The sequence below is a fragment of the Barbus barbus genome (genome assembly GCF_936440315.1).
Source record: "Barbus barbus genome assembly, chromosome: 36".
NCBI classification, from domain to species: domain Eukaryota; kingdom Metazoa; phylum Chordata; class Actinopteri; order Cypriniformes; family Cyprinidae; genus Barbus; species Barbus barbus.
In genome coordinates this window covers 10363312-10388655 of record NC_136714.1, presented here as the reverse complement: position 1 = coordinate 10388655, position 25344 = coordinate 10363312, and the positions used below count along the sequence as shown (strand labels likewise).

The following is a 25344-nucleotide window of genomic DNA, read 5'->3' as shown; positions in this document are numbered from 1 at the left end:
GAAGACTTATATAAAAGTATAATTATTGGTACATAAATATAAATGGAAATCCTTCCCAGCAATATATAAAAAGATTTAAAATACTTTAAATGCAGTAATTATGAACAACCAAAAAAGTAATGGAAAACAGATGAGAATCCTGAAATGATGTACCTTCAGTTCAGTGCCCAGTTGATTAGGTATACTTCTGGAAGTTCAATATGGAACATCCTTTGTTAAAAGAGACGTGGTCTCTACCATTCAACGAAAACACCTTTGTTGTCCAAAAACACAGAAGAGGCACAGAAACAGGGTGATTAGATTGGGCAGGACAGACTGTGAGCTGGCACAGATGCATACACAACTCGTCCGTTCAGATTCTGCACAGGACGGAATACTCCAGTCATTGGTTTGTCTGTTTCGAATAACAGCTGTTTATCCGTTGACGACAGCTAAAGCAGGAAAAGAAAGATGGACAAAAGGATCAGTGCTTTTGAATTAAAATCCCAGTTGAAAGGGTAAAAAGAATCACAATGTTAGTTGTTTAATCACAGTGCATTAAGATATTTGTTTTGATTCATTTTTGTTGACATCAGAGTTAGGTTTTTTACAGAGGGAGATTTTGGATATCTATTTTACACTGTCAACAGTAAGAAAAAAAATCACCATGTTTTTAGGAATAAATCAATAAATCAATCGACTGATGAACAAACCTCTCTGTAAACCTTATGAATATCATTAGGAACAGGAAGATTAGTTTTAAGATATAAGTTTGATGTAAGACTCATTTTGAGAAAACAAGCTTTAATTGTAATTACAATATACAGGAACAAATAGATACAGTGTAATAAAATAAACATTTAAACTTAATCTCTTTCCACTAGTCTAAAAGAAGGCATGTTATGGAAGAAAAATGGGTTTGTCTGTAGTGTCTATAGCTTTAATTCTCCCGAGATACTAGTGATTGTAATCAGTGTTGACTAATGTGAAAAAGAAAAAGTCTCTCTGTACCTTATTTTTGCTTATGGGCAGAGACCGTCCACACAACGGCCTGGTCACAGCCTGGTGTGGTCAAGGAACCCAAGTACCGATAGTAGCTCAGTTTATTGGTTTGAGGGATGATGCCGGTCAGTTTAAAGTCTTCAATTTCACTGCTGTTCCCTTTTGATCAAACAAAACATGTTGAATAGATAAACTAATAAAAAATAAGAAACTCAGCCCCCCCCCCCCTCAAAACAAACAAAAAAACAAAACATGTAATCTTAAATATTAACTCACCTTTATATCAAACTTTTCCTAAAGCCTCTATGACTCTGTCCAGCTGTTTGTTTTGGTCAGAAGTCATCTCGAGGGGGATGGCAAAAATCAGTTGTTAATATAGACATCAAGTTATTTTGAACCTAAAATTGCTTCAGCATGAATGAGGACTGGGGCTATCAAACCCAAAATGAGAAAAAGGTAACATAAAATTATTCCATATGACTCCTGCATATACTAAATATAGCATTGTATGAGGTTTAACTGAAAAATATCCACCGCATATTCATGTGATCAATTTGTGAATGAATGATGTTTGATCTTTTCAGCTGATGAAGTTCACAAAACCAATTTGTATGATTTAGACTCAATTGAGTCCTGCATTTTTTTTTTTTAGCTTAAAACGGGTCCTCGTTCACTATTATATGGAAATACTGAGTTCCCTTCCAGGAACTTCGAGCTGCGTCGAAAACGCATATGGGAACGCCTTCAGCGTGACCAGGCTCTGAATATGATGTGTAATCAGTCAAACAAGGGCGAGGCGTCACGGGCGGGGTGACGTCACGACCAGGAAGCATATAAGCACGTGCCGTGGAGCCGGCTTCAGCTTTTTGTCATTCAGCGAAGCGCTCTGTGTGTGTCAGTCTTATTTACTGTTGTTTGTCCTAGTTTTAAGTGGAAAGCATTCAGTATCATGCCAAAGCCAAGGGCAAGCTCAGGGGTGAAGCTTTCAGACCACGTTTTGAGTTGTGTGTGCATCCTTGCCCTCGCTATATCACGAGCGAGGACACACACGATTTGCGCGTGGTCTGCCTGGGTGCGGAGCACGCAAAATCGGTCTCCGCACCCGGAGGGCTCTCTTCGAGAAGGGAGCCTTTGCGAGCTCCCCACGCGGTGCCGGTCCCGCTGCTGCCGAGGCAGAGCGGCGGCTGCACTCGTGGGGCTCGCAGGCTGATCTGGCTGGCGAGTGTGAGACGGGCATGTCCCTATCTCCTCCCGTATCCGCCAGATCTGGCGCCCCGTCTCTCGGTGTGGAAGCTGTCTCTTCCCCGAGACGAGGGCTCAATGCTTCGTCTCTCTTCCTCTGAGGAGGTTGATGTGACGAGCGTTCACGAGGTTTCGCCGCCTCTGTCACCCCAATATGATATAACTATGAGCTTTGTAAGCTGCAGTGTTTGCACAAGCATAAAATGAATAAAGCCGGTCCCGCTTGCCTTTAAATCAGAGAGAAAAAAAGGCAGAGCGGCGGCTGCGCTCGCGTGCACAAGCATAAAATGAATAAAGCCGGTCCCGCTTGCCTTTAAATCAGAGAGAAAAAAAGGCAGAGCGGCGGCTGCGCTCGCGGGGCTTGCAGAGAAAAATAAAGAGAGAAAAAGGCTGATCTGGCTGGCGAGAGTCAGACGGGCATGTCCCTATATCCTCCCGCGCCTGATCTGGCGCCCCGTCTCTCGGTTCGGAAGCGGTCTCTTCTCTTCCCCCGAGACGAGGGCTTGACGCTGCGTCCTCCGAGGAGGTTGATGTGACGAGCGTTGACGAGGTTTCGCCGCCTCTCTCGCCCCAGAGAGCTACTTCTACACAGGAGCCTTCCGTTTTCCCCGATCTCCTCACCGAGGTGTCGAGATCGCGGGTGAAATCTTTTCGTCCCGGCCATTCGTTCCCGCGGGAACTGAAAGAGCGCGGGTATGCGGCGATGCCGCGGGTTGAACAGACGCTTGCGAGCTATCTGTCTCCCTCTACGGCATCGCCTTTGAAGGCTCCTGCTCTGCTTACAACATCTTTGGTGGGCAGAGGGTATGCGCTCTCTATAAACTCAGGTGGCTGCTGGGCGGGCGCAGCCTCCTCTGCATACCAGCTCCTCGCGCAAAAGGTCCTGACGGGCGAGCCCCAGGACCGCGGAGGGCGACCCCTACTGGGGTGGAGTGGCTTGCATCGCGGCACTCGGTGACCACTTCACCTCGGTGCCCTCCAGGGACTTGTCTGCTGACCCTGCCGCTGTTCCAGGGCACAGCCGGTCCCAGCGAGTATATTTCTCAGGTTTGTCCGCCCGGCAGCGCGGAGCCGAGAAACTCGCCTCAGCCGCCAAGATTACGTGTCTCATCCCGGTGCGCCGCATCGAGACAGCGGTCTGGCCGCTTCTCTGAACCCAGAGGTCAGTCTCGAGAGACTGATTCCCTTAAGATCATTGGGCAGCGAGCTGCCGAATGTGTCTCTTTGGGTCCTGCCTTGCAGGGTCTGGTTCGTTCAGAGGTCCTGACGGGTGAGCCCCAGGACTACGGAGGACGACCCCTACTGGGGTGGAGCGGCTTACACCGCGGCACACGGTGACCGTCTCCCCTCGGTGCCCTCCAGGGACTTGTCTGCTGACCCTGCCGCTGTTCCAGGGCACAGCCGGTCCCAGCGAGTATATTTCTCAGGTTTGTCCGCCCGGCAGCGCGGAGCCGAGAAACTCGCCCCAGCAGCCAGGCCACGTGCCTCCTTCCGGTGCGCCGCTTCGAGACAGCGGTCTGGCTGCACCAGAGGTCAGTCTCGAGAGACTGATTCCCTTAGTAGAGCATTTGACAGCCTGGCAGCGGCTGCCGAATGTGTCTCCTTGGGTCCTGCAGACCGTAGCGAGAGGCTATCGTATTCAGTTCGGCGGGCCACCCCCGCCGTTCTGCGGGGTTGTTATGACTGCGGTCCGCCCCGGGCAGGCTCTGGTTTTGGAACAGGAAGTTGGTACTCTGCCGAGGAAGGAAGCCATCGAGTTGGTTCCTCCTCACGAGACCCAGTCCGGTTTCTACAGCCGGTACTTCATTGTTCCGAAGAAGGATGGAGGGCTGAGGCCCATACTGGATCTGCGTCTACTGAACCGCTCAGTCAGAAAGCTGAAGTTCAGGATGCTTACTATCAAGCAGGTCGTGACTCAAATCAGGTCCGAGGACGGGTTTGTCACGATAGATCTCAAAGACGCATATTTCCATGTTTCCATCCTTCCTTCTCACAGGAAGTTCCTGAGGTTCGCCTTTGGGGGGAAAGCGTACCAATATCGGGTTCTTCCCTTCGGCCTAGCACTTTCACCCCGCACTTTCACCAAGTGTGTGGATGCGGCACTGGCCCCGTTGCGGCTTCAGGGCATCCGCATACTCAATTATATCGACGATTGGTTGATCCTTGCTCAATCAGAGCGGTTGGCGGTTCGGCATCGAGATGTCGTTCTCGCCCACATGAAAGAACTGGGGTTGAGACTGAACGCCAAGAAAAGTGTGCTTTCTCCGGTTCTGAGAATCACTGATCTAGGCGTGGTGTGGGATTCGACCACGATGCAGGCACGATTGTCCCCTGCTCGGATCGAGTCGATCCTTACTACAGTCAGGAGAGTGCGAGAAGGCCAGTCACTCACTGTCAAGCAGTTTTAGAGACTGCTGGGGCTCATGGCAGCTGCGTCCAGCGTGATACCTCCTGGCCTGCTGTACATGAGACCCCTACAGTGGTGGCTCAAGACCAAGCGGGTCTCCCTGAGGGGAAACTCACTCCGCGCTGTCAAAGTGTCACGCCGTTGTGTCCGTGCCTTCGACATGTGGAGGACTCCTTGGTTCTTGTCCCAAGGCCCGGTGTTGGGAGCTCCTTGTCGCCGCGTCTCGCTAGCGACGGACGCTTCCCTCACCGGTTGGGGTGCGGTCATGAGTGGCCACCCTGCCCGCGGTCTGTGGAGAGGTTGCCACCTGACGTGGCATATCAATCGGCTAGAGATGTTAGCGGTGTTCCGTGCACTCAAGCACTTCCTCCCAGACCTGAGAGATCACCACGTGCTGGTGCGCACCGACAGCACGGCAGTGGTCTCTTACATCAACCACCAAGGAGGTCTGCGGTCGCGCCCCTTGTATAAGCTGGCACACCAGATCCTTGTGTGGTCCCAGGGCAAGCTCCTATCACTGAGAGCTGTGCACATTCCTGGGCATCTTTATGTGGGAGCAGGCGTCCTGTCGAGACAGGGGCCGAGGCCCGGGGTATGGATCCTTCACCCTGAGGGGTGAAGCAGAGGTGGAAGGTTTTTGGCCAGACACAGGTGGACCTCTTCGCCACTCGAGAGTCAGCGCAATGTCCCCTCTGGTTCCTCCAGCTCCTCCGGGACTGGAAGCTATGGTACAGACGTGGCCGAGGCTCCGTCTGTACGCCTTCCCCCCGATCGCTCTGCTCCCTGGAGTTCTGGCGAGAGTGCGCTGGGACGAGGTCAGTCTACTGTTAGTAGCACCGTTCTGGCCGGGCCGAGTATGGTTCTCGGACCTGATATCTCTCCTCGACGGCACTCCGTGGGAAGTGCCCGTCAGGAGGGACCTCCTCTCACAGGCCGGGGGCACCGAGGTGCACCCTCGCCCGGAGTGATGGAAGCTGTTGGTGTGACGCCCTGAGGGGGCACAGCTCATAGCTTCCGGTCTGTCAACCGAGGTTGTCGAGACCATCCTCCAATCCAGAGCTCCCTCTACGAGGAAACTGTACGCCTTGAAGTGGAGGCTCTTCACTTCTTGGTGCGGGGACCGCCAGCTCGACCCAGTCAACTGCCCCGTTGGTGCAGTACTGGAGTTCCTGCAGGCCCGCTTCTCCGCAGGGGTAACCCATTACACTGTTGAGGTGTACGTGGCAGCTATTTCGTCATACCACGCCCTTACCGGTGGCCAGTCAGTGGGTAGACACCCCCTGGTTACACGTTTCCTCCGCGGTGCGCTGAGGCTGAGGCCTCCGGTACGATCTCGTCCCTACGTGGGATCTGGCTGTGGTTCTGGAGGCTCTGTGCAATGCACCTTTCGAGCCCATTCAGGAGATAACTGAGAGACTCCTCACTATCAAGACCATTTTCTTATTGGCTATCACCTCTCTGAGGAGGGTGAGTGACCTTCAGGCCCTGACTACAGCCTCTATTCACTTTGCGCCCGGTTCGGCGAAAGTATTCCTCTACCCCCGCGTGGGGTATGTTCCTAAGGTCCCATCGGTCGTTCCACAGCCGGTCGTACTGCAGGCCTTCTGTCCTCCTCCCTTCGGGGAGCCAGACCAGGAGAAGCACAACCGTATGTGTCCAGTGCGAGCACTAGACGCATACATCCACAGGTCCTCCCTGTGGAGAAAGTCGGACCAGCTGCCTGTGTGCTATGGTCCGCCTAGGAGGGGTCTTCCTGCTACGAAGCCCTCCGCTTAGTAGGTGGATTGTGGGTGTCATGGCTTTGGCATACGAGGCCTCTGAGCTCCCCCCGCCGGTGGGAGTCAGAGCGCACTCAACCCGAGGTGTGGCGGCCTCCAAGGCCTTCTGGGCAGGTGTTCCATGCAGGACATCTGCAACGCAGCTGGGTGGTCCACGCCCCTGACTTTCGTTAGGTTCTATGACCTCGACATCCGAGCCACTCCCGGCTCCTCTGTCCTTTCGTCCTGACACCAGGCAGGGACTTGTCAGTCTGGCGGCGTTGGTATCTCGTTCCCATATGCGTTTTCGACGCAGCTCGAAGTTCCTGGAAGGGAACGTCTCAGGTTACGTATGTAACCATGGTTCCCTGAAGGGAACGAGACGCTGCGTCGCGTTGCCACACTTCCGGCATCCCTGCCAGCGCTTGCTTCATGACTTGAAGCTGAAGCCGGCTCCACGGCACGTGCTTATATGCTTCCTGGTCGTGACGTCACCCCGCCCGTGACGCCTCGCCCTTGTTTGACTGATTACACATCATATTCAGAGCCTGGTCACGCTGAAGGCGTTCCCATATGCGTTTTCGACGCAGCGTCTCGTTCCCTTCAGGGAACCATGGTTACATACGTAACCTGAGACGTTTTATGGAAGAATGTCAGTTATTTGGAAAAATAACTAAAAATAAAAATAAAATCCACAACACTTTCTATCACTTTAAGAGTCGTGTTCAAATAATTTTCTCACAAAAATATTGTTAGGTATGAGACATATGAAATATCACAAGAGCATAAGTACCTTAAAAAAGAAGGCAAGCGCTGCCGCCCCTGTAGAGTCATTTAGAGCCTCTCCCAAACTGCCATACTTTTCTTTAATGTGAACAATATGGAGCTGGGGGACAAAATGCATAATTAATACACACCATAAAGTAACTTGAAGAAAAGTAACATGATAGATCTACCTTACTTGAACAGAGCTCTGGAGCCAACAGAACAGAAAAGAGAGAGAGAATGAACTTCATGTCTACAATACTAATACAAATCTCACTGCCTTGTGAGACAGGAACCCATTTTATACAGTAGAGGAAAGGAAGGAGGGGAGAGGGGGAGAGAGAGTTTTACAGGTAAGAGTTGAAATGACAGGTGTAGGGCAGCAAAGTAGGGCATTTGTGGTCCTTGATGAGGACATTTAACTCTCACAATACAACCTACAGCCAGTTGAACTTTGGCTTAATGAGTTTTCTTTATCAAACAGCCTGCAGAGGGCACTATTATACAGGGCTGGGGCGCAAAACAAAACCTGTTTATTATCCCTGTTGTAGGGCATGTAGCTTTAAGCACACTAAAGTTTGTCTTCGAGGACACACACATGCTTTAAACCCTCTGCAACACACACATGAGGAGAAATGAATGCTGGTTGTCAGTGAGCATTGAGCAACATATATTCATAGAGGAAATAATTTCAGTCCCTCCAGGTGACTTTGAGACTAATTAAGCATGTGGGGTGTCAGGACATGTTTGGACATTTTGACTCAAGTGACTGTTTTGAGAATGAAGAATGATGTAGAACAAGGCAGCCTGTCTTGTTAACCATGTCTTGTTGCTTTGACACTGAAATCAGTTAGCACGACAAAAGCGTCTAATTAGAGATAAGGGAAAACAACAATGCTGCTATCATCAATCACCCTAGCCTTTTTCCGACATAATGAACGCACCCCATCCCTCTCTCTTTCTTTGCTTCTTGCTATGCTGTCTTGGGCTTTTAAAGATGGGAAGCCTGTGCTGTAAATTAAATTAACGTTAGCCTCCTCTCAATCATTCATCATTCCAATAAAATGACTGGAACTGTTGTACTGCATCGTTAAAATGGAGAGACCTATTAAAAAGTCATTAAAGTCAACTCAGCATGAAGGTCTGGCCTGTTGAGCTTTAGCCAGACAAAATGGAATGACTCCATTTTATGGACATCACATGTGATTACGAGTGAATGAAGTAGAAGGTAAACAGTATAGGCAGCAAAGGGACAGTAGAGAATTAGAGAAAGGAATTAAATATACTATATGGATCCCAGTTTTCTGGACTGGGATGCCTCATTGACTCGTAACCCATCATGGAGAATCATTACTAGAGAGTCTATTGACATCTACAGTAAGAGGCACTTAAGAGAATCACTATATTGTGTTTTACATACCTAAACGCAAACATGCTGGTGTCACCGTATAAGTAAGGATATCATATAGAAAAAAATATACAAAATTTGTACTTTTAGGGATACAGCAGCTTGTTACTGGGGGAGTAATCTTAGAGATGAATAGAATAAAAAAAGATATGTTCCAAACCTGTATGACTGCCTTTCTTCTGTGAAACATAAAAGAAGGTGTTTTATGAAGAAATGAAAAATGCCATTGCCACTGACTTCTATTTTACAGGCAAAAAATAAAATGGAAGTCAGGGGGAACTAAAACTGTTTGGTTACCAACATTCTTCAAAATGTCTTATTTTGTGATCTAATGAAGAGAGTCAGTTTGGAATGACATTATGGTTGCTTAAATAATATAATTTTTATTTTTGGGTGGATTCACACAAAACTATTTCTTTGAAGGGACAGCTTTATACCTTATCTACTCCTACAAGGCTCAGTAAGGTAATAAGGTTACTACAAGGTTCTATATGAACCCCATTAAGGTTACTTACCCCAGTGACAAGCTGTTGTAGCTCTAAAAGTCCAGTCACATTACCGTTGTTCAGATGTTTGAAATCCATCCATCTGAATGGGAATCCACACAATTTGGAATTTTGTGTGAGAGCATTTGTTTGTCATACTCATAAAGATTTGCCACCAACAGAAAGCTGCTTGGTATTAAAGTAACTTCCATGTATGCTGTGCTTTACACATTATACACTTCAGACCATTTTTTGCCCACAAATTATTAACAAAATTAGAATGTACAATTTCTGGACTTTTTTTGTTTGTTTTGTTTTGTTTTTTTTCTGATAAAGTATGCATGGTTGCTTTGCATCAACTAAGATGGTAAACTGCCATTTCACTGCAAATGGCACATCAGTTTATAATCAAAATAGCAGAGGTTACTTTTTTATGTGCTTTGGAATTTTACAGCACTTATGACAAATTTCTGATACATCAGTACATTTCTGAAAGAAAAACAGCTTTTCTAACTCACTGCCCAGTCAATTACAGATACATCTCAAAAAATTTGAATATCGTGAAAGTAATTTTTTTCTTGTAACTTATTTCAAAAAGTGAAACTTTCATATATTTTAGATTCATTGCATGTAAAGTAAAACATTTCAAAAGTTTTTTTGTTTTAATTTTGACGATTAGAGCTTACAGCTCACGAAAGTCAAAAATCAGTATCTCAAAATATTAGAATATTTACATTTGAGTTTCAATTAATGACCATCCCTACAGTATAAATTCTGGGTATCTCTTGTTCTTTGAAACCACAATAATGGGGAAGACTGCTGACTTGGCAATGATCCAGAAGACGAACATTGACACCCTCCACAAAGAGGGTAAGTCACAGAGGGTCATTACTGAAAGGTGTGGCTGTTTACAGAGTGCTGTATCAAAACATATTAAATGCAAAGTTGACTGGAAGGAAGAATTTGGGTAGGAAAAGGTGCACAAGCAACAGGGATGACCGCAAGCTTGAGAATACTGTCAAGCAAAGCTAATTCAAACACTTGGGAGAGCTTCACAAGGAGTGGACTGAAGCTGGAGTCAGTGCATCAAGAGTCACCACGCTCAGACGTCTTCAGGAAAAGGGCTACCAAGCCACTTCTGAACCAGAGACAATGTCAGAAGCGTCTTACCTGGGCTGTGGAGAAAAATAACTGGACTGTTGCTCAGTGGTCCAAAGTCCTCTTTTCAGATGAAAGTAAATTTTGCATTTCATTTGGAAATTAAGGTCCCAGAGTCTGGAGGAAGAGTGGAGAGGCACAGAATCCATGTTGCTTGAAGTCCAGTGTGAAGTTTCCACAGTCAGTGATGATTTGGGCAGCCATGTCATCTGCTGGTGTTGGTCCACTGTGTTTTCTGAAGTCCACAGTCAATGCAGCCATCTACCAGGAACTTTTCGAGCACTTCATGCTTACTTCTGCTGACAAGCTTTATGGAGATGCTGATTTCATTTTCCAGCAGGACTTGGCACCTGCCCACACTGCAAAAGGTACCAAAAGCTGGTTCAATGACCATGGTGTTACTGTGCTTGATTGGCCAGCAAACTCGCCTGACCTGAACCCCATAGAGAATCTATGGGATATTGTCAAGAGGAAGATGAGAGACACCAGATCCACAATGCAGATGACCTGAAGGCCGCTATCAAAGCAACCTGGGCTTCCATTACACCTGAGCAGTGCCACAGGCTGATTGCCTCCATGCCACGCCGCACTGATGCAGTAATTCATGCAAAAGGAGGCCCAACCAAGTATTGAGTGCATAGAAATGAACATTCTTTTCAGAAGCCTGACATTTTTGATTGATTTTTATTGTAATATTCTAATTTTCTGAGACACTGAATTTTGGGTTTTCATTATCTGTAAGCCATAATCATCAAATTTTCAGAAATAAATGCTTGAAATATTTCACTCTATGTGTAATGAATCTATATAATATATGGGGTTCACTTTCTGAAATGAGTGACAAAAAATATTGACCATTTTCACAATATTCTAATTTTTTGAGAAGTACCTGTATATACGAATCAGTATTTCTGTATGAAGCCACCTTCTAAGGAAACTTCAAACTTTACTTCAGAAACCACTTCACCAGGCACTGCTTTTTTTCTTTAATTATTTTACTGCTTGCAAAGGATTGTGGCATAACACAGGCAACAAAGGATACACTATGCTGCCTTCAAACTAACTAAAAATGGCCTGAGTTGATAGGATGTTATGCAGACATCATGCTTTGATGCGTACCTTTGTCCGTATGCAGAATTTTTCAGAATGTAGCCATTGTATCATTCTTGCCTGCAGGGTTTCTGTAAACATGATTCGTGTTTAAAGAACTAAAATACTTATTTTATTATGGATACTGTTATCAAATTTTGAAGGAATGAGAAAAATATGGTATATTTTATTAGAATATAATATAATAATGAAGTATTCTGATCTAGATTTTCCATCAAGTTCGAGCCTTTAATGATGGTCTGGAAAGTGTTGAGCAGTAGGGGGTGCTGTGGCTTTTCTGGTTAACAGAGAACGGACCATACAAAAGAAAAATCCTGCCTTTTGATGTCCAACTCCCCTTCAGATATGAATAAAAATTAAATAAATAAAAGTTCTTGCAGCTTCAGTTTCATAGGAGTGACATCATTCAGATGACATGAGTCAGTGCATTTCCTAATTGGAAAAAAGCTTAAGACCGGTACCAGGTTCATTATGTGATTCCATCTTAAGTCCTTTAATAAACAATTAACTGTGCAATAGAGTGGTTAATTTGATAAGAGGACGATAAACATTTTCATTTGTTTGGGTCGCTATTCATCAGGATCCCACGGGGGGCTGCGGCAGAATGCAGAGCGAGTGATTTTCAAGGATCCCAAGAGGTCAGACATCAATCAGAGCCAAAGCCGAGCTACTCAATGCAAGCGGCCTAATTGGTATACAGTAAGATCATCTGGAAGTGCTGCTGGCAATTCATAGCCTTCGTTTTTGAAATAAAAGAGATTTGTATTAATTTCAAGCTCAGCTGCATCTTGCAAATGGAACAGTTATTGGTTACACTTCGCTGAGAGTCGTCGGGCATATAGGCTTTCTGTTTTGTGTTAGAAGGTCTGATTACCTCCTTAGATGTTTTAATCCACTTTGAATGAGCCGCGAGGAAGAACGAGAACAGCCGACAAAGTCCTGACAAATGGTAGGTGCTTGTGTGCAGTAAGGATCCAAATCCATCTTAATTGAAACAAAAGCATCTTGAGATCATTATCCACATCCATTTTTGAAACACGTCTGCAATTTAAAATAACAATCAACAGCTCCTTATAGTTATTAGGATCATTAGCATCAATAAGCACCTGGCAAATATGATTACCAAGCATATATGAAATGCTTTTCCACAAGTATACACTCACAAGGCAGTGTCATGTCAGCACTTGAAAGGACAAAATAGTAGGCTACCACACTTGGTTTTCAAAGCAGAGTATAACCAGAGTGCTATTCAGTCCTGCTCTCTCAGTCCCCTCTCGTAATAGCTCCCTGGAACAAAATAAACAAGCCATCACATGGCCAGGGTCATAATATCATTTCCAATGGGTGAATGTTTTTCATCCCCCTAGTGCTGCTGTGAGGTACTTAAATAAAACATTTATTTAAAAATATTAATGTTTCATTGCTCTTTTTTTCCCCTTCCAGCGTCATCTCGGACCTGAGGTTGAGGAGCTTTCCAGTTTATGCAAGGATACCTCATGGAGGAAAGCCCATTTTTACATGCCTGAATTTATTAATGACACCGGTGTTTTGGAAAGGCTGAAACAGAAAGAATGTTCATAGCCAAATCCTACAGAGACTCCTTCAGTTGTCAGCTTTGGTTAACCGTAAGGAGAAAATCCTGCTTGGGAATAGTCTTGCCAGCTTTCAGTGAATTAAAAACAATCTTAAGCTATACTTCAACTTTTCTCACATAAACTGTAAAGATGTACATGCACCATTTTGGGTATTTGATAGAATGCAATAGTCGGGTTCCAGAAGTAAAAATCCTAAGAGAACTGATTTTTAATAATTATTTTTAAACCAATAAAGGCAGACCTAATGTGAGCAACAAGGTTGTTAATCAATGGTATATGCTTGTGTTGAAGCCATCAGCACTATTTTAGCTTATTTTTTAAATAGTTGTGTCTAACAGTAGAATTCTCTGTGGAAGAACTACATTACCCATGATTCTTCAGAAAAATCCACCAGGGAATGATGACAAGCAAATTATGCCCATGCTCTCAAATGAATAACTTTTTGTTTTAAATCCTGAAGGGAAAAATGAATGGAAAAATACTTTCCAGCACTGCTGAAAAAGTGGAAAATTGTGCACATCTGTGACCTTGACAAGCACCACTCCTCATGTGTATTAATCATCAAATAGATAGGTGGAGATTGAGACAGGATATAAAGTTTTGGATATCATCAGATATTATATGACAATTCCACAAGCAAATCCTCAAGTTCCACAAGGAAAATTATACAAAGCATACCATCAAGTGCAGCATTACGCAAACCATGAACCATTCTAAGGTGTGTTGTTACCATTGTTACCAATAGAGTTCAATGGAACTTGCAAGTTAACAATGCTATTATTGCATGGTTCATTAAAGAACTGATAGCAGTTCATTCTGGAACCAAGTTCTTCAGAGAACTGCCCTTTTTGAAATGGCGACTAAAGGTTCTCCAGAAGGTTCTTTTGGTATGGTTGTAATTTGAGGAACTCCAAATGGTGCACCAAGTATCTTTTCAGTGTACCGAGAAAGTGCTTCCCAATGATTTATGCTCTTTATAATGTTACCTCTTTTATTATCAAATTCAGAATCGACTGATCAATGTATTATTGTTTTCCAACAATAAATTGCATATATACCAATCTCTTGAAGCCAATGCCATCAGGGCATGAACAGCACACCACAATCCATCACCCTCCAGAGGAACACCTATCCCATCATACCTTTCACCCTCCCAATCAGACGAAAATATAGGCCTACATATTCCTCATACCTATTCACCCCTACCATTATTAATATACTGTCATATACAACAGTCAATATTCTTAATATCAATTTTACTGCTTGGCAGTCTGTGACAAAACATGTGTTGAGGGTTTTAGATGCTAATTTAAAAGCTGCTGGTGGATTGATTGTGTGATCACGCATGGTTATTCCGTACTTGTAATAGCGGTGTGCGGAGATGTGTGGCGTGGAGCCGTGTCTCTTGCGATCATACATTTTGGATTACTGATTAAATGTGCCGTCACTGAGTGGTACATCTCAGCTTCATCACCCTGTGGGGGAGGACCGGAGGAGGGTGTGCTGCGTGATTATTCAGGATGCGAATGAGGCCTGGAAGTCTAAAGTCTGTTTGGAAGTTGTTCGCAAACTGGTATAGAGAATGTCTTTACTCACTTGGTAAACTTTTGCATCAGTTCCAAACATAGGTCTAGTATGTTCATAAGTTCTGTAAAACATGACGGTGATCTTTGGCTTTTTGGTCTCACATTCAATGAAGAAATGTTAAAGAAAGTTAAATTCAAAAAGAGCAAATAATAGGCTGTGTTTAGAACGGACAAGACAAGAGACCTAATGAGGAAGCTTCTTTGAGTATATGAACATATTGCGCAATATCATATTTTTAAACGTACTCTCATTAAAGCTAAACCAACACATTCAAAAACTGAAATCCACTGTGGCGTTTTAACTGTATTACTCTGGGAACTCTTAACTTTTCCACTCATTAAGCACACACTAATAACCTTTATAAGTACCACTCTAACATATAATTAACTTCAAGACCTAATTGCTGTTTTATTCGTAGAAGAAAAGATCAGAGATATTGTGAAACATTGCTTTTTCTGGTAAACCTAATTAGCCTCTAAATTCACCAAAGTTAATGTATTATCCTCTCCAGAAGCAAAGCAGAATTAAGGGGATAGTTCATCCAAAAATTAAAACTCTGTCATCATCTCACTCTTACTTTGCTCCAAGCCTGTATGAGTTTCTTTCTTATGTGGAACACAATATGAAGACTGTTTGGGTATTTTCCTTACAATGACAATGAATAAGGACTAGAGCTTTCAATCCTCAAAAATCATGTACAACTCTAATAAAAATATCATACAACCCGAATTCCGGAAATGTTGGGATGTTTTTTATATTTAAATAAAATGAAAACTAAAAGAATTTCAAATCACATGAGCCAATATTTTATTCACAATAGAACATAGATAACATAACAAATGTTTAAACTGAGAAATGTGACAATTTTATGCACAAAAATAGCTACAGGTCTCAAAATAGTTGGGGCGGGGGCATGTTTACCATGGTGTAGCACAGGGGTTCTCAAAGTCTACATTCAAAGGTCCAAATCTGAATTTTCATCAGTGTCAAAGGTCCGGAACAATTGGTTATTACAAAACGTGTTTTTAATAAACATACATAACATATAACAAATAAACACGAATTAAAAAAAAAAAAAGGTTCCCTTTGCATTCAAAATACTTTAATAACAAGTGCAAAAGTGGCAAAACAATTAATTTAAGTGTCAGCAGTAGAAGTCGACCTATAATGTTTTTTCTCTGGCCAATGCCGATATTTAGAAATCAGGGCAGCCTATGGCCGATATATGATGCTGATTTTTGGGCAGATTTTCTCTTTTTTTCCCTTTATATCAAAAGAGAGTTTGCGTAAATGGTTATTGCAGGGCACAAGATAGTAATAGTAGTAGTAGTAGCCTAATTCATAGTAATAATACATGGCTCAAAACGTAAGCACCTTCTCAAAACAGTTCTGAAGCATGCTTTTTTGTTTATGTTTGCTGACAGACACCAGTTTTTCCCGCAGACTAGCAAATGCAAGTTGATTCTCTGCCAGCAGGAGGCGCTGTTGGAGCGTGATATATAGCTGTTTCCCCGGTAACGACTGTAATCAAATAAGCGCTACTTTATCAGCCATTACAGGAAAGACCAAATGAAAATTGACATCAAAGCTTTTCTGAAGAAAACGGACGGTTCTTTTAAAAGATACATTCATATAAAAACACCCGCGCAGCATTTTATTTTTGAAACGCGCAGTGCTCAGTTTATTCAACGAAGTGTAAGCCTTTTGGAAAATCTATTTGTAGCGGTCAGTTTTGATATTGTGACAAGCCGCCACAAATAAATGTATACACTGGGCACTGCTATAAGACAAATTGCCATAATATAAGTGATAGCAAAACAAAACAAAAAAATAAAAATATTAGCGGTGAAATGTCGCCCGATTACGTCAAACGTCATACGCTCACTGGATGTCATGATGACAACAAATGTCATGAAGGAAAAGTTTCAATATCTCGCCTGCAATTTCGGACCTTCTCCAAAAAGACATAAAAAAATAAGAATAAATAAACAAATGATTTACAAGTTTAACGTGCGTTTATCAAAGTAGGAAATATAATTAGTGTTCTTGAAATATGAAATAGAAGCGGGTCCGGATTGAATTCCTGACTTTGAGAAGCACTGGTGTAGCATCTCCTCTTCTTTTCAAAACAGTTTGAAGATGTCTGGGCATCGAGGAGTTTGGTGTTGGAATTTGGTCCCATTCTTGCCTGATATAGGTCTCCAGCTGCTGAAGAGTTTGTGGCTGTCTTTGACGTATTTTTGGTTTTATGATGCGCCAAATGTTCTCTATAGGTGAAAGATCTGGACTGCAGGCAGGCCAATTCAGCACCCAGACTCTTCTACTATGAAGCCATGCTGTTGTAATAGCTGCAGTATGTGATTTTGATTTGTCCTGCTGAAATACACAAGGCCTTCCCTGAAATAGACATCATCTGGAGGGGAGCATATGTTGCTCTAAAACCTTTATATACCTTTCAGCATTCATAGTGCCTTCCAAAACATGCAAGCTGCCCATACCATATGCACTTTTGCACCCCCATACCATCGGAGATGATGGCTTTTGAACTGAACACTGATAACACGCTGGAAGGTCTCCTCTTTAGCCCGGAGGACACGACGTCTGTGATTTCCAACAAGAATGTCAAACTTGGACTCGTCTGACCATAGAACACTTTTCCACTTTGAAACAGTCCATTTTAAACGAGCCTTGGCCCACAGGACACGACGGCGCTTCTGAACCATGTTCACATATGGCTTCCTTTTTGCACGATAAAGCTTTAGTTGGCATCTGCAGATGGCACGGTGGATTTTGTTTACCGACAGTGGTTTCTGGATGTATTTCTGGGCCCATTTAGTAATGTCAATGACAGAATCATACCGATGAGTGATGCAGTGTCATCTGAGGGCCCGAAGACCACGGGCATCCAACAAAGGTCTTCGGCCTTGTCCCTTACACACAGAGATTTCTCCAGTTTCTCTGAATCTTTTGATGATGCACTGTAGATGATGAGATTTGCAAAGCCTTTGCAATTTGATGTTGAGGAACATTGTTTTTAAAGTATTTAGTGCTGTCAAACGATTAATCACAATTAATCTCATCCAAAATAAAAGTTTTGTTTACATAATATGTGTGTGTGTACTGTGTATATTTATTATGAATATATAAATGCACACACATGCATGTATATCTTTAAGAAAAATAAGTTATTTTTATATTTTAAATATATTTATATATAATATAAATTATACCAATATAAATATATACATGTAAATATTTTTTTAAATATATATGTATGTGTATGCATTTATATATACATAATAAATGTACACAGTACACACACATATAGTATATAAACAAAAACGCTTATTTTGGATGAGATTAATCACAATTAATCATTTGACAGCACTAAAAGTATTCCATAATCGTTTTATGCACTCTTTCACAGATTGGAGAGCCTCTGCCCATCTTTACTTTTGAGAAACTCTGCCTCTCTAAGACATCCCTTTTATAGCTAATCATGCTACAGACCTGATGTCAATTAACTTAATTAGTTGCTAGATGTTCTCCCAGCTGAATCTTTTCAAAATTTCTTGCTTTTTCAGACCTTTGTTGCCCCCCTGCTAACTTTTTTGAGACCTGTAGCAGGCATAAAATTTGAAATTAGCTCATTTAGTGGATTAAACTGCTCCAGGTGTGTGTTCACGGTGTGTGTGTGTGTGTTCACTGCTGTGTGTGCACATTGGATGGGTTAAATGCAGAGCACGAATTCCGAGTATGGGTCACCATGCTTGGCAGTATGTCACTTCACTTCACTTCACTTCACTTCACTTTTTTTTTTTTTTTAAAGTGTAAAATTTCTCCATTTAAACATTTGTTATGTACTCTAAGTTCTATTGTTAATAAAATAGCCATAAAATATGGCTCATGTGATTTGAAAATCTTTTAGTTTTCATTTTATTCAAATTTAAAAAACGTCACAAGTTTTTTCCGGAATTCGGGTTGTAAAAGTGGTCCACATGACTCGTTATATTCCAAGTCTTATAATGTCATATAATGTCATATGACTCATTATTCACTGAAAATCGTTCCAGAGAACTGATTCATTTTATTCAATCCCCATTCATTAAATTCTGATTTACTGTGAATTATAATCTGATTCTGATTCATTTATGAATAGGACCAGTGTTATTTTAGTATTATTGATATAGTATCATAGTTTTATAAGTATTTTGAATTAGCTTTATTTTTTGTTTTCAGTTTTCATTTTCATTTTAGTTTAAATTTAAATAATTTAAAGTTTTTTTTTTATGTAATATTTCTATATAGCTTTTTTGATTTCAGTTTTGGTTTTAGTAATGTTTGTAAATTTTTTAACAATTTTTTTTCAAGTAACTAATTTAAGTTTTTCATCTAATATTTATATTTGATTTTATTTCAGCTTAATTTCTCCCAAGTTTTTTTTCTCCATTCTGTCACTGATGGAGTTTTGGTTCCTTGTTGCCTCTGGCTTGCTTAGTTGGGGACACTTAATTTCCAGCAATATCGTCGACTTGATTTCACAGATACTATTTAAACTGAACTGAGCTGGACGATGACATCATTGAATTCAATAATGAAATGCCTTTAACTGAAAATGTATTGTTTAATCTTGTCATTTGACATTATTGACACTATTTTCCTATTTTGATATTGGAAAGTTGCTTTGACACAATCTGTATTGTTAAAAGCTCTATATAAATAAAGGTGACTTGACTTAATTTAAATTAATGAAAATGACTTTTTACTGGTTTTAGTTTAACATTGAACACTTAATAGGATATCACTACTTCTTTTGTGAGTTCTTGTGAATGCGCCAATGAAAGACATGACAGATTTTAAATGAACAGTGACCATGGCAGTAACCAAAACCATGTTCCATGGCTTTAAAATAATATAAGAAATTTCTCCCTTTTTGTTCCACAGAGGACAGAAAGTCATGCAGGTTTGGACTGGCATGAATGTGAGTAAATGATGACAGAATTTTCATTTTTGGTGAACTATCCCTTTAAGCATATGGCAGCCTGACACTTCAATCCTGCCTCAGCTGTAACTGCATATGTCGGCTACCCTTGTCTGTCATCTTAACAATATCCTGCTCGCCAAAAATCTCCCAGGCATCCATCACTCTGGCCTGTTTATATATCTAGCGGTGGTGAGATCCCATAGAAAGCTGATGCCACCAAGGTCTTTTACCCAAATTGAATTCTGTCCCGGATCAAAGGTCAGCTTTTCGTCTTCTCACCCCTCTCTCTGTGAGATTGCTCTGCGCAATGGTGAGGCAGCAAGTGGTTCTGTACTGAAGCTGATGAGGGCAGAAGAGAAATAGAAGGTCATGGACACAAACGCAGAGTAGCAATCTTGTTTCTCCAGCTCAGTTTACTCGCTCTCAAGTTACTGTGAGACACACAGCCTATGCAACCATCGTTTGTTTGTCTACGTGTGTGTGTGTTAGTGTGTGTGTGTATGCTCACAAATCTGCAAGGGAGATAGAGAACATGTGAAAATAGAAGTTCCATCAAGGCAATGCAATGTGCAATTCTCGAGGACAGATTAAAGTCAAAGAAGTTATTCCCAATCTGAATGCAGGGGGCTGACAGACAGCTCAGAGCTGAGTGAAAGAAGATTACAACAGTCTTCTAAAATGAAGGTGACCTCCATTTCATAGATCTGTGGATGTTTACCATTCTGAGTGACCGGAGAGTCGATACCTTCATATGAGGGACAGCCAGAGTAAGGAGTGTGTGTGTGTGTGTAGATGTAATTAACATCCACAGTGATACGGGGAGGTCAGGCTCTAATAGACTCTGGCCATGAGTCTCATTGTGAGGGATGCTGTTAGCTGAGATTTAACTAAATGCAAGACAGCTCTGAGACCGGCAACTGATTGGAAATAAATGAGAGCGTTGAATTAAGACAAGGCAAAGGTGGATTAGCTAGAGTTTCTTAATGAACACTGTGATAAAGTGAATAAAACAACTGTGGTTGATTAAAGGGGAGAGACAAGACGTCTGAACTGGGACTTACTAACTTCAGAACCAGTAATTGGAGGTGTCAAACTCATAAGATCATGTCAGCCAAAAGTTACAGCTCAGATTCGTTCAATTATTACGGAAAGAATCAGTATTTTTGAATGAATCTTTTATTGAACGCTATGATAAAGTGAATAAAATAATTGTGGTTGATTAAAGAAGAGACACAAGGGCCCTGATAAGTTCAGCAGTAATTGGAATTGTCAAACTCAAAAGATATTGTCAGCAAAGAGTTACATCATTGATTTCTTCTTCTTTTTTTTTTTTTTACTAAAAGAATCAGTTTGTTCAAGTAATGAATCTTTTAAGTGAACAAATCATTCTCCCATTTGAAATGCTGAACAGCTTTCAAAGACTGATGCAATCAACAGGATTTGAGTGTGGGCCGTGACATGGCAGTTTTATTGTTTGGAACGAATACACTCACTTCACGTACTGACTCGCTGTTTTGAATCTGAACGAAATTCATAATGAGAGCAAATTAAATTTAATTTGTATAAGAAAGTGTATGTAAGTCTGTCTGCACAAGAAGAAGATACCCAGAAAACACACAATGTTCTCCAAGCATTACTATATAGTTACCATTTGGTTATTTTTTGGGAAGCAAATGAGAACGTAACCAAAATGAGCATTCTGGAATCAAATTGTTAGCTGGGTAAAACAGGGAGAAATTATGAATGATTCTGAACTATTGATGGCATACACAATTAAGATAGTATAAGGACATTACTGATACTCTTAGTTTATTTATGTAGCTTGATAAATAAGGTGACCATACGGGCTATTTTTACGGGACACGTCCTTGCCAGATTTCTATATTGCCTAAAATATCCAGGTTTTGGCTGTTTGCACTGTGCAGGTAGATCGTTGTGTGACATTCATGAGAGGTATAGAGAGCAGCGCAGACGGCTCCTTATGCTTTCGAATCGCTCTCGCGCCTACCTTGGTGTCTTTTTTGATCGGTGAGCAGTGTTGGAAACTTTTCCTTCGTCAAAGCAGAGACCAGGAGACTTTGGGATAAGTTACTCTTTATTGAGAACTCGCTGTAGTCGCTGTAGTCATCCAAGTCTGACTCAAACAGTATACATTGTAGTTTATATACATTTCGAGGGGGAGGGATACATAGAGGTGGAGACAATCTAAACAAAGCATGCAAATACAGTACAGGAATCGGCCCATTACCAGAATTTCCCCAGCCCTGACATCATCAGCATAACAGTGTGATTCAAATGCATAGGTGCTAATCCAATCAGCATAGAGACAAAGGCACAGCTGTGCCTGAGCTTTAGCATTCACCTTTAACTTGGGACCCTGTCAAATGGTCAGGAAGTGCCTAAAGACAAAAGGTTAATGTCTCAGACACCTGGGCTGCCTGACTTGACTTTAGAATGGCATCATCTATGCCTCAAATGCTAAATTCAGTCTACTAAACTTTCTCAGTTTATATACTATTGTATTGGAACCTAAATTAAACATTTAATAAATTTGTAATACAACAGCAGCGACACGAAGTCAAACAAACGAATAAACACATATTTGCATCGCTTTGATCATTCTCTGTAGATCTCACCGTCTCACGCGCAGCCCCCTGATTGGTCGATTATGTACAATACCTGCATGTTATTGGTCAAACTACTTTGGATGATTTAGGCAATATTAAAATCCTGGCCAGGATGTGTCCCGTATGAACGGGATATATGGCCACCCTATTGATAAAGATAATTATTTTTGTGGTTGATCAGTGGTTTCAGCAATCATGTCATTTGTGTTTTCTATCAGATGTTTAGAATCAGAACTAGTGATAATTCAGTCTTTTTAAGATTAGGCCCTTTCTAACGGAGCATGCTGCACAACTTCTTGTCCAGGCCCTTTTTTAGGCTGGACTACTGCAATGCTCTTCTGGCTGGACTTCCATCATGTACAATTAAATCTCTACAAATGATTCAGAATGCAGCTGCATGACTGGTCTTCAACGAGCCCAAAAGAGCCCATGTTACACCTCTCTTTATCTCCTTTCACTGGCTACAGTTTGCAGCTCGCATCAAGTTCAAGACATTGATGCTTGCATATAGAACAACCATTGGCCTACGTCCACTCACTCTTATGAATCCACATCCCCTCCAGGAGTCTGAGATCTACCAGTGAGCAACGCCTCATGGTACCATCACAGAGAGGATCAAAATCACTTTCCAGAACATTCTCGTTCACCGTTCCTGGCTGGTAGAATGATCTTCCTACCCCTTTCCGGAATGCTGAATCCCTGACAATTTTCAAGCGACAGCTGAAAACTCATCTCTTTCGACAGTACTTGAAAGTGAAGTGATGTGTGGCCACTTATTTGAACAATGGTATTTATTGTATTTGCATTGTACTTATTTGAACAATGCCTGAAACTGAACAATGCCTGTTTGCCTCTTTAAGAAGAATCACTTTATGTATTCCCCAATTGTAAGTCGCTTTGGATAAAAGCGTCTGCAAAATCACTAAATGTAAATGCAAGTAATTGTTTGCAGAAAGGTCTGAAGTTGTTCGGGATTCAGTTTGATTCATGCGAAAAGTTGAACCATGCACTGAATCATTTGCAGCGGGGATAATAATACATGTTTTTTGTTGTCATTTGTGAGGAAAATGCTTATAATTTTTAAATTACTTTCTGGTATCTCTTGGTAGACTTGTAAACACAAATTTTGATAAAGAATAATAAGATTTATTTTATTTCACTCTTTCTAGTTTAATGATTCAATGACCCATAATACACAAAAAGACATTTCACTTGTTGCAACTTATTGACAAACAAAAGTTTACTGAATAAATATTATAAATAAATCTGAACATATATTTTTGGTTTACTGATTTATGTCACTGGTTATCAACTTATAAATGAGAGGATATTATTTGTTGTTTATTTCAGAGTAATACAAAGTAGATCACTAATGTATGTAAAATCTGTGTTTTGAAGCATAACGGAGGATTTATGTTAGCCATGATTCTCATCTAAACCTTTGCATACATAGAATGAACATTGAGCTACTTGTTGAGGGGAAAAACATCTTTCTTTTCATAAAAAACAAAACAACCCCCCCCCCCCCCCCCCCCCAACAACAATAAAGTCTTACGAAGCCCACTTGACATAGACTGGAACGCTTCAGCAGATAACATACAAATAGCCCACCTGAAAAAGATAATGGTGTGTCATTATGTCTAAGGAGGAGTTTGAGGATTTTAAATTCTGTGCTATAAATGCTGCAGTGTTTGGTCCTCTGCATCATTGCTTGTGTATAATTGCCTTTAAGTGGCATCATTAAGAGATTGTGAGAGACAGTGAAGCTATTTGGAGAAAACATCCTCAGCTAAATCAGATTATCATTTTACACAGTGCTGTCAATCCACAAGGATACCACACTTGACAAGAATATTTATTGGCAGTGTGTGTTGCTACGAGCTTGCTTTGTGCAAAATCATTGCTTTAAGAAAAGTGGGACATTTTCTTGTAAGTGGTCTCTCTGAATCCCTGCAGTACTAGGAACAAGATTTACCCCTCTGTTCTGAATTTTCAATTCTTCTTGACTTGCACAAGTAGCGTATGCAGTATACATGACCATGGCTCCCCAATGAATTATAGGAAACGCACAGGAAAAGTGTATTGTAACAACATTGTACATTGTAACGGGGCTGACGAGACATGAGACGTGCGGATCCATATGCAAAGCTTTATTACAAAACATGGTCAGTGAACAGGCAGGGTCAGACAGGGGCAAACAGGTATGGCAAGGGCAAGACAAAGCAATCCGTGGAACAAGCGTGGGTCGATGATCGGCGAACAGTATCCAAAGGGGCAAGGCAGAGAGATAATCCAGAGACGAGAGCAATAATCCAAACAGGGAGCGAACAGAGTCCAAACGGCAGAGGCAAGGGGAAAATCCAGGAAACACGAGCAGGGTCAAACACGGCAGGAAAACAAGGCATGGCTATGTAAATTTGCTATCGCTTGGAGAGTGATAAATGCAAATAATACTCGGCCCCGAGCAAGAGCAAGTCCCAGGCTTAAATAGTGTGTGATAATGAGAATCAGGTGTGTGTGATGTGTGAATGGTGACAGCTGTGATCTGTGCAATGCATTGTGGGAACTGAAGTCCAGTGTGCTGTGTAGTGTTAGGGTCAATGTGGTGAACAGGTGACCTCTGGTGGTGATTGTCCGGAAGAGCATGGACCAGATTCGTGACATAGCCCCTCCCCAAGGAGCAGCTTCCAGACGCTCCTAAGTAATCCAGGAGGGCGGTGGAGCGGAGGCGGAACAGGGGGAGGGACGGAGGGCCAGGTCCTTGAGGAAGTGGGAAGACCGGGGATTGGGGCAGGGCAGGACCTCCAACCGGAACCGGAGACTGGGACAGAGTAAGAGTCCACCAAGGCGGAGTAGACGGAGCGGGAACCCACCAGGGCGGCGCAGACGACCACCAGACCCGAGCAGAAGACCACCACGGCAGGGTAGAGGACCACCAGACCTGAGCAGAAGACCCTAGCCAGGAAGCAGGCTGGGCAGGAAACCACGGCAGGGTCTGAGATCTGGGGGAAACAGAGACAGACAACACAGGGAGAGCAGAGACAGACAGTACAGGGAGAGCATTCATGATCTCAGGGGGCGTGGCAGGGCAGGATTCATAGACAGCGTTCTTTGCCGTGACAGGACAGGGCGATAGCTCACAGGCGGCCTCCTTGGCCGTGACAGGACAGACAGTGAGTTCAGGGTCTGCCTCCGTGACCGTGACAGGGTAGACAGTGAGTTCGGGAACGGTCTCCAT

General features: G+C 42.4%; 1 protein-coding gene across 1 annotated transcript; it reads right to left on the bottom strand.

Annotated features, from left to right (window-relative positions):
• Positions 1-296: 296 nt before the first annotated feature.
• Positions 297-25344, bottom strand: LOC306855611 (uncharacterized protein; the record flags this gene model as incomplete). Its single annotated transcript, XM_079394385.1, has 3 exons — positions 297-431; positions 7181-7273; positions 25279-25344. 3 exons carry the CDS (start codon positions 25342-25344, stop codon positions 297-299), a joined length of 294 nt encoding a protein of 97 aa, XP_079250511.1.